The sequence below is a fragment of the Typopeltis vanoorti genome, chromosome 4, assembly GCF_054136105.1.
Source record: "Typopeltis vanoorti isolate ZY-2024b chromosome 4, IOZ_Tvanoo_1.0, whole genome shotgun sequence".
NCBI classification, from domain to species: Eukaryota; Metazoa; Arthropoda; class Arachnida; order Uropygi; family Thelyphonidae; genus Typopeltis; species Typopeltis vanoorti.
This window is the reverse complement of record NC_143552.1, coordinates 15,833,920-15,849,686: the sequence shown is the minus strand read 5'-3', so window position 1 is coordinate 15,849,686 and position 15,767 is coordinate 15,833,920. Positions and strand designations below refer to the sequence as shown.

The following is a 15,767-nucleotide window of genomic DNA, read 5'->3' as shown; positions in this document are numbered from 1 at the left end:
CCATTGGATCCTATGGTTTGGGTTTTCAACTCAGTGTTGTGCGATTTGATAAGACAGATATTGTCTTGATGTTCAGAGATGCCTTTACTAATAGATCTTCCTGTCTGTCCATAGTAAGACATCTTACAGGAACATGGAACTTCGTGAATGTCAGGTAGCATCAAAGGTGAGAGTTTATTTTTAGGAGAAGGTAGCAAATTGTAGATTTGGTTGATTGGTTTGTAGGTAGCGGCAAGTTTGTATTTCTTCATAATTTTTGACAGATGTTCCGAGATGCCTTTGACATATGGTATGGGAGTCCTATGGGCTTGTTCTTGTCTAGCTTGATGCATAGGGAAGTGGCTGATGATTTTTTGAGTTGGTTTTTTTTTTTTTTTTTTGGATTGTATCCATTTAATGTGGCTGCATTTTTGACGATTTTCAATTCTTGGTTTAATCCAGAGCGCACAGATTTTGTTCCTCCATCAAAAATACAGCCATACTAAATGGATACAATCCAAAAACAACTCAAAATATCCTCAGCCACTTCCCTATGCATTAACCTAGACAAGAACAAGCCCGTAGGACTCCCATACCATATGTCAAAGGCATCTTCGAATGTCTCTCAAAAATTATGAAGAAATACAAACTTGCTGCTACCTACAAACCAATCAACCAGATCTACAATTTGCTACCTTCTCCTAAAGACAAACTCTCACTTTTGATGCTACCTGGCGTTTATGAAGTTCCATGTTCCTGTAAAATGTCTTACTATGGACAGACAGGAAGATCTATTAATAAACACATCTTTGAAAATCAAGACCGTATCCTTCTTATCAAACTACACAAATCTGGCCTTGCACAACATGGAGTTGAAAACCCAAACCATAGGATCCAATGGAAAAATACCAAGATCATTACATAGATCCTTATATAAACATGAGAGTTTATATAAAGAAAGTGCTGAAGCCTTACATCACAGACCCAATTTAAACTGTAATGATGTTCTTACTATCCCTAAAGTCTGAGAAATTGTCATCCTCAATTTTATAAAATAAAATTATGTATTTTATTTTATTTCTAATTATATCCGATTTTATCAGTTATATTTTAATTTACTTCTATAACAAGTTACTGCATGTTGGATTCTATTATAAGCATGTGCTCTAACTGTATGTTATTCCTAGTATTGTTTGTAATAACTGTACTGATGATGTCCTAAGATATTTAGGACGAAATATTTATTTATTAAAAATTTAATTACTGTGGTTTACGTGTGAATGCTTAGTTATGAATGCTACACAGGTTTCACTATATAATTAGAGTGATCTTGTAGATCACTCAGTTTTTGGAAAGTTAACTCTGCACTTTACCTCAGTTTAATAATGTTTATCTTTGGGCCTGCTTGGTAGCAGGTTTTTGTGTGTTACTGTACAGAGCCACTGCTGAGTTTCCTGTTTTGGAGTAATTCAGGTCAGGAGTGATGAGTTTGGTAGTGATCCTTTAGGGTCACTAAGTGAGATCAGAGTGATGTTGTACATTACTCAGGTATCCCAGCACTTCAACAGTACCCCAATAAGGTTCAAAACAGGTCTCAGTAGCGGCCCTTCCCATAATGCATATTATTATACACACCGAAATAACGTGAAGTCATTAGCCCCTATTTACAAGTAGCTGGTTGTGAAGATACTTCACATACAAACTTTGCTTACACTTGAAAGGATTAAACAAGAATATGATTTCTTGGCATTTTCAATTTAGTGAGGTAGTTGTTGGGCCACAGTGTTCCATTAAACCTGAGATATTTTCTTTATAGTTCTAAGAGATGCAAAACTCTTATATCTCTGATTATGCGGCAACAAGATCTCCTCTACTAAATATTTTTCTCATCAAAATCTATTAACCACTCAATCAGCTACATGGATAAATCATTAAAAATGTACACTTCATATCTATATTATGTCTATATCTAAAAGTTATATTGACTTGAATGAATACTTCACATGCATGTAATTATGGACATATATACACACACAAGGTCGGTATATAGTTTATTATTATTATTATGGTACAAATATACTACATAAGTTGAACAAACTCTCGTGCACAGGATTAATATTAAAAAAAAAATTGAAAGGAAAATATTTGATTTAAATATTAATGTTTTCATCCTCAGAAGTTGATATTTTGAAGTAAGGCAAAAAAAAAAAAAAAAAGTATCCCAACATTCCATATGACATGAAATAACCAAGTTCTTAGATAAACAATCCTTTAATGGGTTTGATGTACCAGATAATTTCTATGTAATTACAGCACTATGTAATTGTTAATCATATTTTCAATTATCTGTCCAGCAAATTGGTTTATTAGTGTGATTACTGTAATAACTGAGTAATTACTGAAGATTGGAGAGATGACTAGTTGAGAGAAAGATATCAAAAGAGTTATATACGAAACGTTTTTATGTGGTTCCCACCCATGAAACATTATTTGAAAGGAGAATGGTGACAAGTGGAATACTGCAAACCAGTGCTTGGTGTACTGTTATTTAACCTGTACATAAATGACTATATAAACTTATTTGATAAGAGAGAGAGACAAAGATTTCTTTGCTGACAATACTAAGCAGAGAGAATTATCAGAAATAGTGCTGATGTGGTTGTCCTTCAGGATGATTTGAAATAATTGCAGTTTAGTCAGATAAATGAAGGACAGCACTTCTGATAATTCTCTCTCCTTAGTATCATCAGCAAAGAAATATTTGTCTCTCTCTTCTCAAATCAGTTTATGGAGTCATTTATATACAAGTTAAATAACAGTGCATGGCTAAATGTAAGGATGAGAGTGTTGTTTGTGTAGATACAAACAAAAAAAAAAATAAATAAAAATAATTAAACAAATAAAGTAAAAACTTTGATTTGCCAAATATTTCAACCTCAGAATATTAAGTAATTTTCAGTGGCAGGCTAGTTATAGATGGTAGACCATTAATGTTAAATGGACTATTTAAAAAGCAGTATGAGCCATGTGAATAATATAGCTAAGATGTAGCTATATTATGGATAAGGTGTAGAAATTGATATATAGATGGGGGGGGGGGACACTATTAATGGCTGAGGCTGATAAGAATGAGACTTTTCCAGATTTTTTTGGTAAGGAGAGGCATTCCCTCCAATTTAAATTAGGATTATGTAGTAGTGTTAATATTTAATGAATTTATTTATCCTGTCGACTGCGCCATTGTTAATAGTTAATGAATTTATCCTATATAGGCTGCGCCATTTTTTATTTATAATGTGTATTATAAATAATATTTCATTTACTAACAATTATTTTTATTTTTGACTCCGAGTGTCCCTATATGTTATTATATTTGCACAAAGAGTTCACTCCAATTGGTGCAATGACTTTAACTCACTTTTTCAGAATCCAGCTAATCATTGACTCAACACCAAGTACAAAATAAACACATTTAATAAAACTTAAAACAATATATATACACTTCTAGTAAAAATACATAACTACAATTACAGATTATATGGATCCAAGGCCTTATTAAAAAAATATAAACTTACTCTTAAGACAAAACACCTTTTTTTTTTACAATCACAAAAAAAATGTTCATAGTCTTATTCTCTTCCTGTTAAGGCTCTTTCCAGAAGTTACAAGGTTCTGTACTTCATTTTTTTAGGATCCCTTTAAAATTCCTTTTTACTGCCTCACACAAAACAAAATCAAGTTCCTTCCTACTTGAATATATCTTGGCCAGTTTATAAAAACTTAGTTTCAAGATTTCCCTTTTCTTTACTTATTCCTTCTTGAAACATATTATTTCCACTATTCCTTTTTCGGAATACAATATGAAATTTCCTTTTGACTGCCGCACACAAAAAATCAAGTTCCTTCCAACTTGAATATTCCTCGGCCAGTTTATAAAAACTTAGTTTCAAGATTTCCTTTTTCTTCTGTACTTATTCCTTCTTGAAACATATTATTTCCACTATTCCTTTTTCGGAATACAATATGAAATTTCCTTTTAACTGCCGCACACAAAAAATCAAGTTCCTCCCAACTTGAATATTCCTCGGCCAGTCTATAAAAACTTAGTTTCAAGATTTCCTTTTTCTTCTGTACTTATTCCTTCTTGAAACATATTATTTCCACTATTCCTTTTTCGGAATATAATATGAAATTTCCTTTTGACTGCCGCACACAAAAAAATCAAGTTCCTCCCAACTTGAATATTCCTCGGCCAGTGTTCTAAAAAACTTTCCGAACACTCTCTTGTTTACCACTGTAACTTGGATACGCAACGCTTTCTTGTCAGCTGTCAATCAAACATCAAGTTCACTCCGGGAGCATGCGCACTTCAACAACGTCAGAAACTACGCATTGTAAAAATATGGCTGACTCGCTGTATCCACCAGCGCTGAAGAAAGTCTTTCATAAACACAAAATTCAACATTTAAAAATACAACAAACTTTCTTATAAATAATACAAATAATCAATTAAGTAAGTACTTCAATATTTTTACTTCTTTACATATTACTTCTAACATAATATTTTCGTAACGAGCACATCACAAGTGCAGACACTGCGTGTATGAAAACAAAAACTAACAAGCAAAATTAATACGTAAAAATATTCAGAATTTTTAATATGATTATTTTTACATCAGTTTCATTTTTCTGTGAAAAAAATTTTTTTTTAAAAAAAATTTTTTATATTTAACCTACGTCTAAACAAACTTTTAATATTTATTTCTAGATCGTTATATTTTAAGTTCTAATCTAATTATCTAATCATTATGTATATCTTCTGAATCACTAGTTTCAGAATCATCTGACACTAGAGATAATTCTGAACTTTCTTCTTCCAAATTAGTATACTTAAAAATTTCATTTTTATACCTTTCAAACACTTCATTTAAACTACTTGAATGATGTCCTAAATCTATAGAATCATCACTATCAGAATCAGTTTCTACAGGTTTTTGTGATTCTAAAAGTTTCTGGGATTTCTTATCCTTACTAACTAAATTTGAGGTATCTTTAACTTCCCTTTTCTTATTTAATCCTATATTTATCAACCTATGAAATTCCGCTATACTTTCATCAATATTAGAATCAATTTGATTATCATTATTCCTACATTGTACATCATCTGAAACATGTGTCTTAGGATTTCTAAAATTTCTTGTATTTTGGTTCACTTTACCATCAGAATCAGTTTCTACAGGTTTTTGTGATTCTAAAAGTTTCTGGGATTTCTTATCCTTACTAACTAAATTTGAGGTATCTTTAACTTCCCTTTTCTTATTTAATCCTATATTTATCAACCTATGAAATTCCGCTATACTTTCATCAATATTAGAATCAATTTGATTATCATTATTCCTACATTGTACATCATCTGAAACATGTGTCTTAGGATTTCTAAAATTTCTTGTATTTTGGTTCACTTTACCAAAGTTTAATTTTTTCTTTCGCTGCATATTTGAATTATGAATATTAGATCTATTCCCTTTTCTATCATTTAACTTTGAATAAGATTCACAATTAGTATTAGGAAAACTACATTCATCCTTCAATATGTTATTCATATTATCACCTAAAGTAACTAAATTTTTATTCCCCAAAAAGTACCTTTTTAATCTATCAGAATGTACATTTAAAATTTTACTAGGATTATTGACATCTTGAATTCTAAAATTCACAGGAGAAAAATTGTCTAAAATTCTAAATGGACCTAAGGCTTTCTTTCCTAATTTCCCAACTCTTTTAATACTAGATTTATCATCTAACAATACCAAATCACCTGGTACAAATGATTTATAATTTCTAAAGCGATTTATATATTGTCTAGTTTTCTGAGCACTTAATTTACTTATCTCACCTACTAGTCTATGAGTAGTGGAAAACTTATCTATTACTAATTCTAAATATTCATTTATATCACTGTATCCTGTATTTGGAATAACTGAAACAAGTTCATTAGGAAAAACTGGATCAAAACCATATAATGCAAAAGATGGTTTTTCTTTGATAGCAGAATGAAAAGCAGACCTACATGCAAATAATGTTTGAGAGATATGTGTATCCCAATCATTCATTTTGGTGTTTGCCAACTTTGAAAGTATTTGCTTTATGTTTCTATTTAGTCTTTCACACATACCATTACATTGCGGATGATAAGGTGTTGTAAAAATCTTCTTAACATTAAGCAATTTACATAACTGTAATAATAGTTCAGATGTGAAATTTGCTCCTTGATCTGAAAGTAAGGTCTGAGGAGTTCCATATCTACAAACTATCATATTCAAAAACTTTCTTGCAATAGTTTTTGCAGATTGGTCTTTCATTGATACTGCTTCAGGAAATCTAGTTAGCATGTCTATGACTACTAGAATATACCTATTTCCTTTTTTAGTAATTGGTAGAGGACCTACTACATCAATAGCAACAGCTTGAAATGGTCTAGTTGGAATTGGAAATGGTTGTAAAGGAGCTTTTCCTCTAAAAGGGGATCTTATTTGGCACTTATGGCATGACTTGACATACGTGAGTATATCACTCTTCATACCTTTCCAGATGTAACGATCCTTTATCCTTTCCAAAGTTCTAGAAAACCCTTGGTGTCCTGCTAAGTCAGAATCATGGAAAGTATACATAATCCAAGGAATCATTTCAGTTGGTGCCAATATTTTCACCTTCAACTTTCCATCTTCCATTTGTCTAGATAAGAGTAACCCATCTTTATCTAAATACAAGTTATCCAGATTCAAAAATGTATCTAGTTGAGTTTCCTCTTTCAATACTGCTTCATAAATAGTTTTTAGTATGAGATCATCCTTCTGAGCTTGGATAATCTTATCCTTTTCCCAAATTTGTATACTAGGATCCTTATTCTTTAGAGTTTCAATATTAAATACTTGATTACTATCACTAGTATCTAGAAAAACTTCAGGAGACTGCTCTAAATTTCCACTGTCACCTGATTTCCTATCCAAACAGCATTCTATTCCACACAATGATACTGTATTATCAACAAAATTACACACAAACCCATGACGTTTCAGAAAATCAATTCCAAATATTATTTGTACATTTGGATTTGAAGATTCTGGAAGAACAATTAATGAATGAGAAACTTTCAATGGAAAACAAGGAATTGAAATAAAGACATTGATTTGCTTATAAGCTGAAATTTCAGATTCAAATATTCCTTTTAACTTAATTGGATTGCTTAAAACTGAAATATCATTTGGAATTAGAGATTTAATTTTGTTAAATAAGCTATAAGAAATGAGTGAAATGTGTGCACCTGTGTCAAGTAAGATATCACAAGGTACATCTTCAATAAATCCTTGTAATACTGTTAAAGGATTACTTTCATTAGCATAAGGAGCTAATGCTACATCAAACTTTCTTTTATGGTTATAGCTGTCTTTGGCTTTACCCATGTTTAGTGAATAGTTTGACATTTCTGTCCTTGCCAGTATAATATTGGAATAATAACTAATTCCAGATTTACTTTTATTCTCTGATTTCTTATTTTGAAAACAAGATCTATCTCTAACATAACAATCTTTAGCAAAATGACCCTGTTTATTGCATCTAAAACATTTTGGAATGTATCTCCTATGAGATGCTTTATTCCTGTTAATGCTATCAGATTTACAAGAAAAAGATTGATTATCTGTAAGATTTTTGGATATTGTTAAATCCGACATCATCTTAAATAGAAGTTCCTGTCCTTGTACTATGGGTCTCTGTTGTCTTTCTATTTCTTCACTCAGAAATGTTTTCAGTTCCTCATATTTTTCCAAATCATGTAATTTTACCCTGGAATCAGATTCTGGAATATCTTTAGTAAAATTCACAGAAGTTTCCTTAGACTTTTTCTTTTTATTTTCAGCTTTACCCTTTTGAAGCTTTTCTTCTCTCATTTTATCAGTACCCACAATGCTAGAAGAATGAGTTTGATTATGCTGAAAACAATTTACTTGCTTATTGCTTGAGGAATGAAAAATATCTCTTAATCTTTCTTCCTTTTCTTTAACAAGCTCAAAACATTGTTCAAGGTTTCTAACTTTTTTCTTATACGCTGTTTCTTTTAAATTATCCTTGAGGCCAAGCCTAAATTGATTAAAGAGCAACCATTCTAAAGAGGATTTCTCTTCAGATGAAATATTAAATCCATGAGCAATGGTCCACAATCTATGATAATATTCAGAAACAGATTCCTTATTACCTTGGATACACTGTTGAATCTTCCAAATGTTTGGCCCTAATTCTCTTACATTTGAAAATTCTGATATTAGCAAACTTTTAAAGGTTGCATAATTGTCAGTATCTCTTAGTAAAGGAGATGTATTTAAAAATGTTTTGGCTTTTCCCAACAATTTATTACGAAGTAAAATTAACAAGTGAAAATCTGACCAATTTCCTAAATCTTTAATTTTTTCTGCATACCTAAAAAATGTTTCTATGCTTTCACTACTATCACCTGAGAAAGAAGGTATTACTAAGGTTGGATTTATTAACTTAAAAAATTCTTCATCATTAACTGAAGGAACTTTACTACTAATATTACTATTTTCTGTAGCCATTTTTTTTTTTTGATTTGAGTCAAGATTTGCCTTTTGGATTCTAAAATAGTTTAGTCATAACCAATTATCCTGTCGTCGACTGCGGCATTGTTAATATTTAATGAATTTATTTATCCTGTCGACTGCGCCATTGTTAATAGTTAATGAATTTATCCTATATAGGCTGCGCCATTTTTTATTTATAATGTGTATTATAAATAATATTTCATTTACTAACAATTATTTTTATTTTTGACTCCGAGTGTCCCTATATGTTATTATATTTGCACAAAGAGTTCACTCCAATTGGTGCAATGACTTTAACTCACTTTTTCAGAATCCAGCTAATCATTGACTCAACACCAAGTACAAAATAAACACATTTAATAAAACTTAAAACAATATATATACACTTCTAGTAAAAATACATAACTACAATTACAGATTATATGGATCCAAGGCCTTATTAAAAAAATATAAACTTACTCTTAAGACAAAACACCTTTTTTTTTTACAATCACAAAAAAAATGTTCATAGTCTTATTCTCTTCCTGTTAAGGCTCTTTCCAGAAGTTACAAGGTTCTGTACTTCATTTTTTTAGGATCCCTTTAAAATTCCTTTTTACTGCCTCACACAAAACAAAATCAAGTTCCTTCCTACTTGAATATATCTTGGCCAGTTTATAAAAACTTAGTTTCAAGATTTCCCTTTTCTTTACTTATTCCTTCTTGAAACATATTATTTCCACTATTCCTTTTTCGGAATACAATATGAAATTTCCTTTTGACTGCCGCACACAAAAAATCAAGTTCCTTCCAACTTGAATATTCCTCGGCCAGTTTATAAAAACTTAGTTTCAAGATTTCCTTTTTCTTCTGTACTTATTCCTTCTTGAAACATATTATTTCCACTATTCCTTTTTCGGAATACAATATGAAATTTCCTTTTAACTGCCGCACACAAAAAATCAAGTTCCTCCCAACTTGAATATTCCTCGGCCAGTCTATAAAAACTTAGTTTCAAGATTTCCTTTTTCTTCTGTACTTATTCCTTCTTGAAACATATTATTTCCACTATTCCTTTTTCGGAATATAATATGAAATTTCCTTTTGACTGCCGCACACAAAAAAATCAAGTTCCTCCCAACTTGAATATTCCTCGGCCAGTGTTCTAAAAAACTTTCCGAACGCTCTCTTGTTTACCACTGTAACTTGGATACGCAACGCTTTCTTGTCAGCTGTCAATCAAACATCAAGTTCACTCCGGGAGCATGCGCACTTCAACAACGTCAGAAACTACGCATTGTAAAAATATGGCTGACTCGCTGTATCCACCAGCGCTGAAGAAAGTCTTTCATAAACACAAAATTCAACATTTAAAAATACAACAAACTTTCTTATAAATAATACAAATAATCAATTAAGTAAGTACTTCAATATTTTTACTTCTTTACATATTACTTCTAACATAATATTTTCGTAACGAGCACATCACAAGTGCAGACACTGCGTGTATGAAAACAAAAACTAACAAGCAAAATTAATACGTAAAAATATTCAGAATTTTTAATATGATTATTTTTACAGTAGGGCTTCAACACTCTCTTTAAATAAACATTTGAATTTTTGATTGGCATCAGTGGAGTAGGAGCATTCTAGATCAGAAGATTCAGTGGTTGTTTCAGGTTGGTGTTAGTCCCATGCTGTGTTCATAGGTTGCTCTTTATACCATCACGGGACTGGTATTGTTTTTTGAAAGAATGTTAACTTCCTACCTTGTGTATACTATTAGTTTTCTACTGAAGATGACCTGTTATTCTCAGGTTTAAAATATTTGGCAAATAAAAGTTTTTACTTTATTTTCTTGTTTCAGTTATGTCTGCATATATAGCTCTCATTATTACAGCACAAGTGCCCCTAAAACAGCTAAATGTAAAGTTCTGCACTTCGAAATACAGAGATGGAAGGCTGCAAAGAACCTGTGCTGGTTGTTCCTTTAAGGTAGGGGGTATGGAAACTCTTTTTACATCAGATTGTAGTCTAGTTGGAGGATGTTTTCTATCAATAACTTAGTGGCTTGGTTGAATCCATTAATTGTAAGGAGATTTTTATTTATTTCTTCTAACACAGATGGGAATAAGAACAGATTGCATGGGCGCTGTGTAAGAATTTTGATAACCTTATCACGTGATGGGGAAGATGGATGGATGTATCTATCTACCATAAAGGAAGGTTTTCTGTAAACAGAGAATTGAATACTGCCTGTGGAAATATTGATTATTAAAGTATTCAGAAATGTTGCAATTCTCTCTTTGAGTAGGACCAAACTGTGAAGATATCCACAAGGTTGAAGGAAAATGGTTGACTTCTCAGATGTTCCATAAAATAATCAGCCAAAGCTGGTGAAATAGGACTACCCATTATCACTTCGTCATTCTGCTTGTATAGCCTGACTCTAACACATAAAACAGCTTGACCTTGATGGTGAATTTTTAATATTATCAACATTATTTTCTTGATGATGTAATATAGAATGTAATATCAGCGGATAGTAAAAATAGAAATGTTTACTGCATGTTCCTTTAAAACATCTAGTTACTTTCAGTCTTCTATTTTGTCCTTAACATTTCTTTTATAACAACTAAATGTCTTGATTTTTCACATTATTCAAGATTTATGCTCAAACCTTGGAATGCATTCCAAGATTTGAGCATATATTCTGACCTTCACTACCAATTAGTTCTACTGACTCTTGCTGCTTGACTAGCTCCCAAATGAAATTAATTTCCTTTATGCTCCCAAACAATATTAATTGTTTGGGAGTATCTCCAACATTTTGTGCACATCTCTAGTGAGATCATGCAATCACTCCACTCTTTTTGCAATTCTCTGATGCCACACAAGTCTAGAATGCCTGATTCCTTTGATTCTTCCATTATATGTTACCCGAGATATTTATCTAGAACCTCTGTAATAGCTCAGTCAATCAGTTTCATTGAAACCATTTGGTCAGAAAGGCCTGGGTGTGGAAATCCCACATAAGATGTGAAAATCCTTTATGAAGGCTTTTCAGTTTAAGTTAGCTGGTTTCATACAGAAGGAAACTTAGGATTATCATCCTGCAATCAGGCAAACCAGCCAGGAGAACACACACAACTTACACAAAAGGATATATATTTAGGTATAAGGCTAAAACCACTTAATCCTAAAATTACAGTTATGAAAGCCACTTTGGGCATGTTGGGCCTTAAGAATGTATGCACTTTTTTTTTTTTTAATTGATTCCATACAAGAGGTCGAGGGACTTATAACATCAGTGCCATGTGGGGTGCAAATGAGGACTGTGATAAAAGTTTTTTTTTTTTTGAAGGGTTGTAGTTGTTTGGCAATACTTCATGAGGAAGGTCCAGATAGAGGAGAAGCAGGTTTGGTGTGTTTGCAGGTGCACAGTAAAGGAATGCTGAGCAGCTGTTGCTCTTGTATTAAGAGATGCAACAGAAAGTGGAGGAATGATGGTTGCCAGTTCAGTGGAGCATAAGATGTGAAATCTTATGCTCCATTGAAGTACCTGTGGAATAGAGAGTGCTGAAACGTCTGTGAGATAGAGATTGAAGTGAATCTGTAATAAAGGGATTGTCTATGAACCTAATTACTTGCCTCTGGACAGCATCAAGGATTTTAACAGAAGTTTTAGGTGCACCGCATCAAACACGAGCAGTATTCTTAGCATGGGAAGATTTGGGATTTCGATATAGTTAAAAGTTCTGCCTGATTACTTTATAACATACACATTCAGTCTGTTATCCCTCTTTGTAAAGTTGCGATACAGCTGCATCTTGATCACTAATGATTGGTTGCACGAGTTTTTTTTGGGGATGAGGAAGTGGTGGAGAGGATTCATTGACAATTGACCATGTTTTGCACTCTCTTTTGCGAGAAAAAAAAAGCAAGACTGTATTTTGGTGACATTGACAAGATTGTCTTCACCCCATTGAAAAATAATATCTAGATCAATGTTTAAGGCACTAGTTGTAGATGATCTTGTAATCAGTAGGATGAGTGAAGTGTATTGTCTGCAAAGCTGTGGATAGAATTAGTGGCGATTGTAAATCAGTAGTTTATCTACAGGAGATAGGTGATAGGATAGAGCCTTGAGACACTCCAGCTGGTGAAGCTTGAAGAGAGGGAGCCATCTACCATGACTTGCAAAGAATGACTAAAGAGAAAGCTAGCTACCCAATTACAGAGGGTGGCAGGGAGAACAAGGGATGAGACAATGTGTTTAGTAGGCTTCAATTGCAGACATGGTCGAAAGTTGTGGAAATGTCAAGAACCGTAACACAAGTTTCTACAAACCTCTCCATGACACTTTTCCATCATGGTGGTGGGTGATGTAAGCTATGAGATAAACTGTGAATCTTGAATGGTGGAATCCATATTGGTAATCACTACTGATTAATTGATGGGTCCCTAAGTAGTGGAAAAGTTGGCTATTGATGGACCTCACCAAAATAATGGAGAAAGTAGAAAGAAAAAAAATTCTGCTATTTGCCTTTATAAAGCCTGATTTGGATCTGTTGATGGCTGGTTTACATATGTTGCATGCTTTGGTATAAGCAGAGTATGAAGCTGGAGTACAATTTGTTGAACTTGGGGTTGAATGGGGATAAAGGCCATTATCATTAATTATGGCATTATTATAAGATCTTTCAGAAACTCTAAAAATTCACTCTATTTTCTTTAATTCCTCCTTCCAGTCTATATTATCTTGTAGAAAGGCTTAGACGTTGGTTATACATGCTTATTAAATTACTTAAGGAATTTACAAATGATACTCTGAATACCCGCCACAGAATACGGTGGAGGAAGGCCACGGTAATACACCGTAGTAAATTCAAATTTGAAAGGCTATTCATGGAATCAGCCTCAACCCTAAGAAACATGCCAAACCTCAACAAATTTAGTTGCATGAGACTGCCACAGATTTGGGAGACTTACATCAGAAGACCTTCAGCCCAATGGCAGAGAATACGTACATAGCCCGCACCATCAGGACTTTTAGGAGAAACAACAGCTTGATGCTTCATCCTCAGTTACTGTGTGTAGTGCCTGCGTGCACGTGTCTTTATTTTAAGTTCCTGTGAAAATGACAATGTGACGTTACCGAAATATTGTAATATAGATTAAAGTTTAATTTTAATTTATATCATTTGTATGTTGTAAATTCCTTAAGTAATTTAATAAGTATGTATTATCATAATTGAAATCTCCCATTATAATTGCCCATTTTGTACTCACTAAGCTAACTGCTTAAAACACTTGCTGACAATGCTAAAAATTGTGCATGTCAACAGCACTCCAATGTTCCTCCAAACATTCTCTCATGTAGTAGTGATCAGGTTTGTTAACTTATTAGTGTTAGAGTAGAAGTGATACTTTAAAACTAATATAGAAGATATTATGTTCTTTATTCTTAATTAATCTGTGTATACATATAATATGCCGTATGTGTTTTAATTAAATAGATAACCAGAAATCAGATTTTACAAATTTCTGTTAACACTGTTTCAAAAAGAATTATCTAATCTTAAAAATTAAGTATGTATTCATGTAGTTATAGTAACATCATATTTTGCAGCATTTCTCATTACTTAGCCAGTGGGAAACAAGGAATGATAGATTTTAGTTCTGGAATGGAACCAATTATTTCCAAAGGAAAAAATGGTCATTTGATAGTGGTAAGTGTTTATTCTTTTTGTACCTCCATTTATTATTATTTTTTTTTTTTTTTAATTACATGTAAGAAGAAAGCAATATTAAGATGCATGTTATATGCTGCTAGCCAACATGGCTAGCAGCATATAACATGCATCTTAATATTGCAATATAACATGCTGAATGATTAGAGTATCTGCTCTCCAACCAGCAATAAGATGTTTTGTGAATGCCTTTAGGTGATAGATAAATTTTACTGTCCAGTGTGAAACCACCATCCTGCTGATTGCAGGTCTGAAGTGCTTCAAATATCCATGTTTGTCTAATTTATCTAATGATGGCGATTTGGACACCGATTCAGATGACTCTGCATCTAAAGGATTATGCTTTTATTATTTTCCCAAACCTTTTACTTTTCTCTTTGGATTTATATTTAATTACTTCTTTGGACAGCTGTCCATTTCACTGTAATAAATTTTTTTATTTTATCCATTGCTCTTAAAAATTTAATTTTGGCCTGTGTATTTTTTTTTTTCTCTCTCATTCTAACTTTCTGAATCATGTAATATTGTTGGTATTAACATTACCTAATAGAGTTGAACTTTTATTGCAGAATTCTTGGAAACTTTAATACTTGCGTCATTATCAATATCAAATGTGGTATAACATCCTGAATATTAAATCTGTTACTTTTTCTAGGGTGTGGTTTTTAATCACTGTTTTAGTTTTCATGAGATATTCTGGGATACCCCAGAATATCAGTTTTAATTTTCTTGAATGAAATTTAAATTGTATCATTCAGTACTTAGATATGATACAGATCTTTTTTGTGGATCTTCTGAGTTCTGTAATCATATACAGAACTCAGAATTCTGTACGATCAAAAAAGCACTATATTTAATGTTATATGCTGATTGGTCCTTGTTGAAGATCTAAACAGCTGAGTAGGAAATTATCATCAGAGAGAGAAATATTTTAGGGAAACTAAGGGAAAAGAGTAAAGCTAATCAACAATGGTAAGTACCTGCTGGATTTCTGTTCAGAAAATGGGATAGTTATTACTACCACGAGAAGATACAAGAAATACCATTAATAGTGATATCTTCATGCTGGTACAGGACAAAAGAGCATACAGAGAATTTGCATTTTTCTTGTTGAGAGGCTTATACGCTGGTTAAACATGATAACTAATATTTAAGGAATTGACAGCGTATACTAGAAATATAGATTAAATAAACTTTAATATATACTTTCCGATATTTCGGCGAACGTCACGTTGCCATCTTCTTGGGAACTTACTACATAGACACGTGCACACAAGTACTAATAACAGCAAATGAGACTGAAGCTAGGAAGCTAGTGTTTCCTAAAGTCCTGATGGTGCCCCCTGGCGGGCTATATTGGTAGTTCTTGGCCTTTGGGCTGAAGTTCTGATAAAAGTTTCCCAAATTTGGGGCAGTTTCATGCATCCAAATTTGTTGA

The 15,767-nt window shown here is 32.4% G+C and overlaps 1 protein-coding gene across 5 annotated transcripts in view; it reads left to right on the top strand.

The window, feature by feature from the left end:
- Myo61F (unconventional myosin 61F) overlaps positions 1-15,767 on the top strand; it is a 744,085-nt gene that overhangs the window by 704,579 nt on the left and 23,739 nt on the right. For all 5 annotated transcript variants that reach the window (XM_090391651.1, XM_090391648.1, XM_090391650.1 and 2 more), the window contains exon 31: positions 14,209-14,308. In XM_090391651.1, coding sequence (XP_090247777.1) covers positions 14,209-14,308 — 100 coding nt within the window. The remainder of the gene's footprint in view (positions 1-14,208; positions 14,309-15,767) is intronic.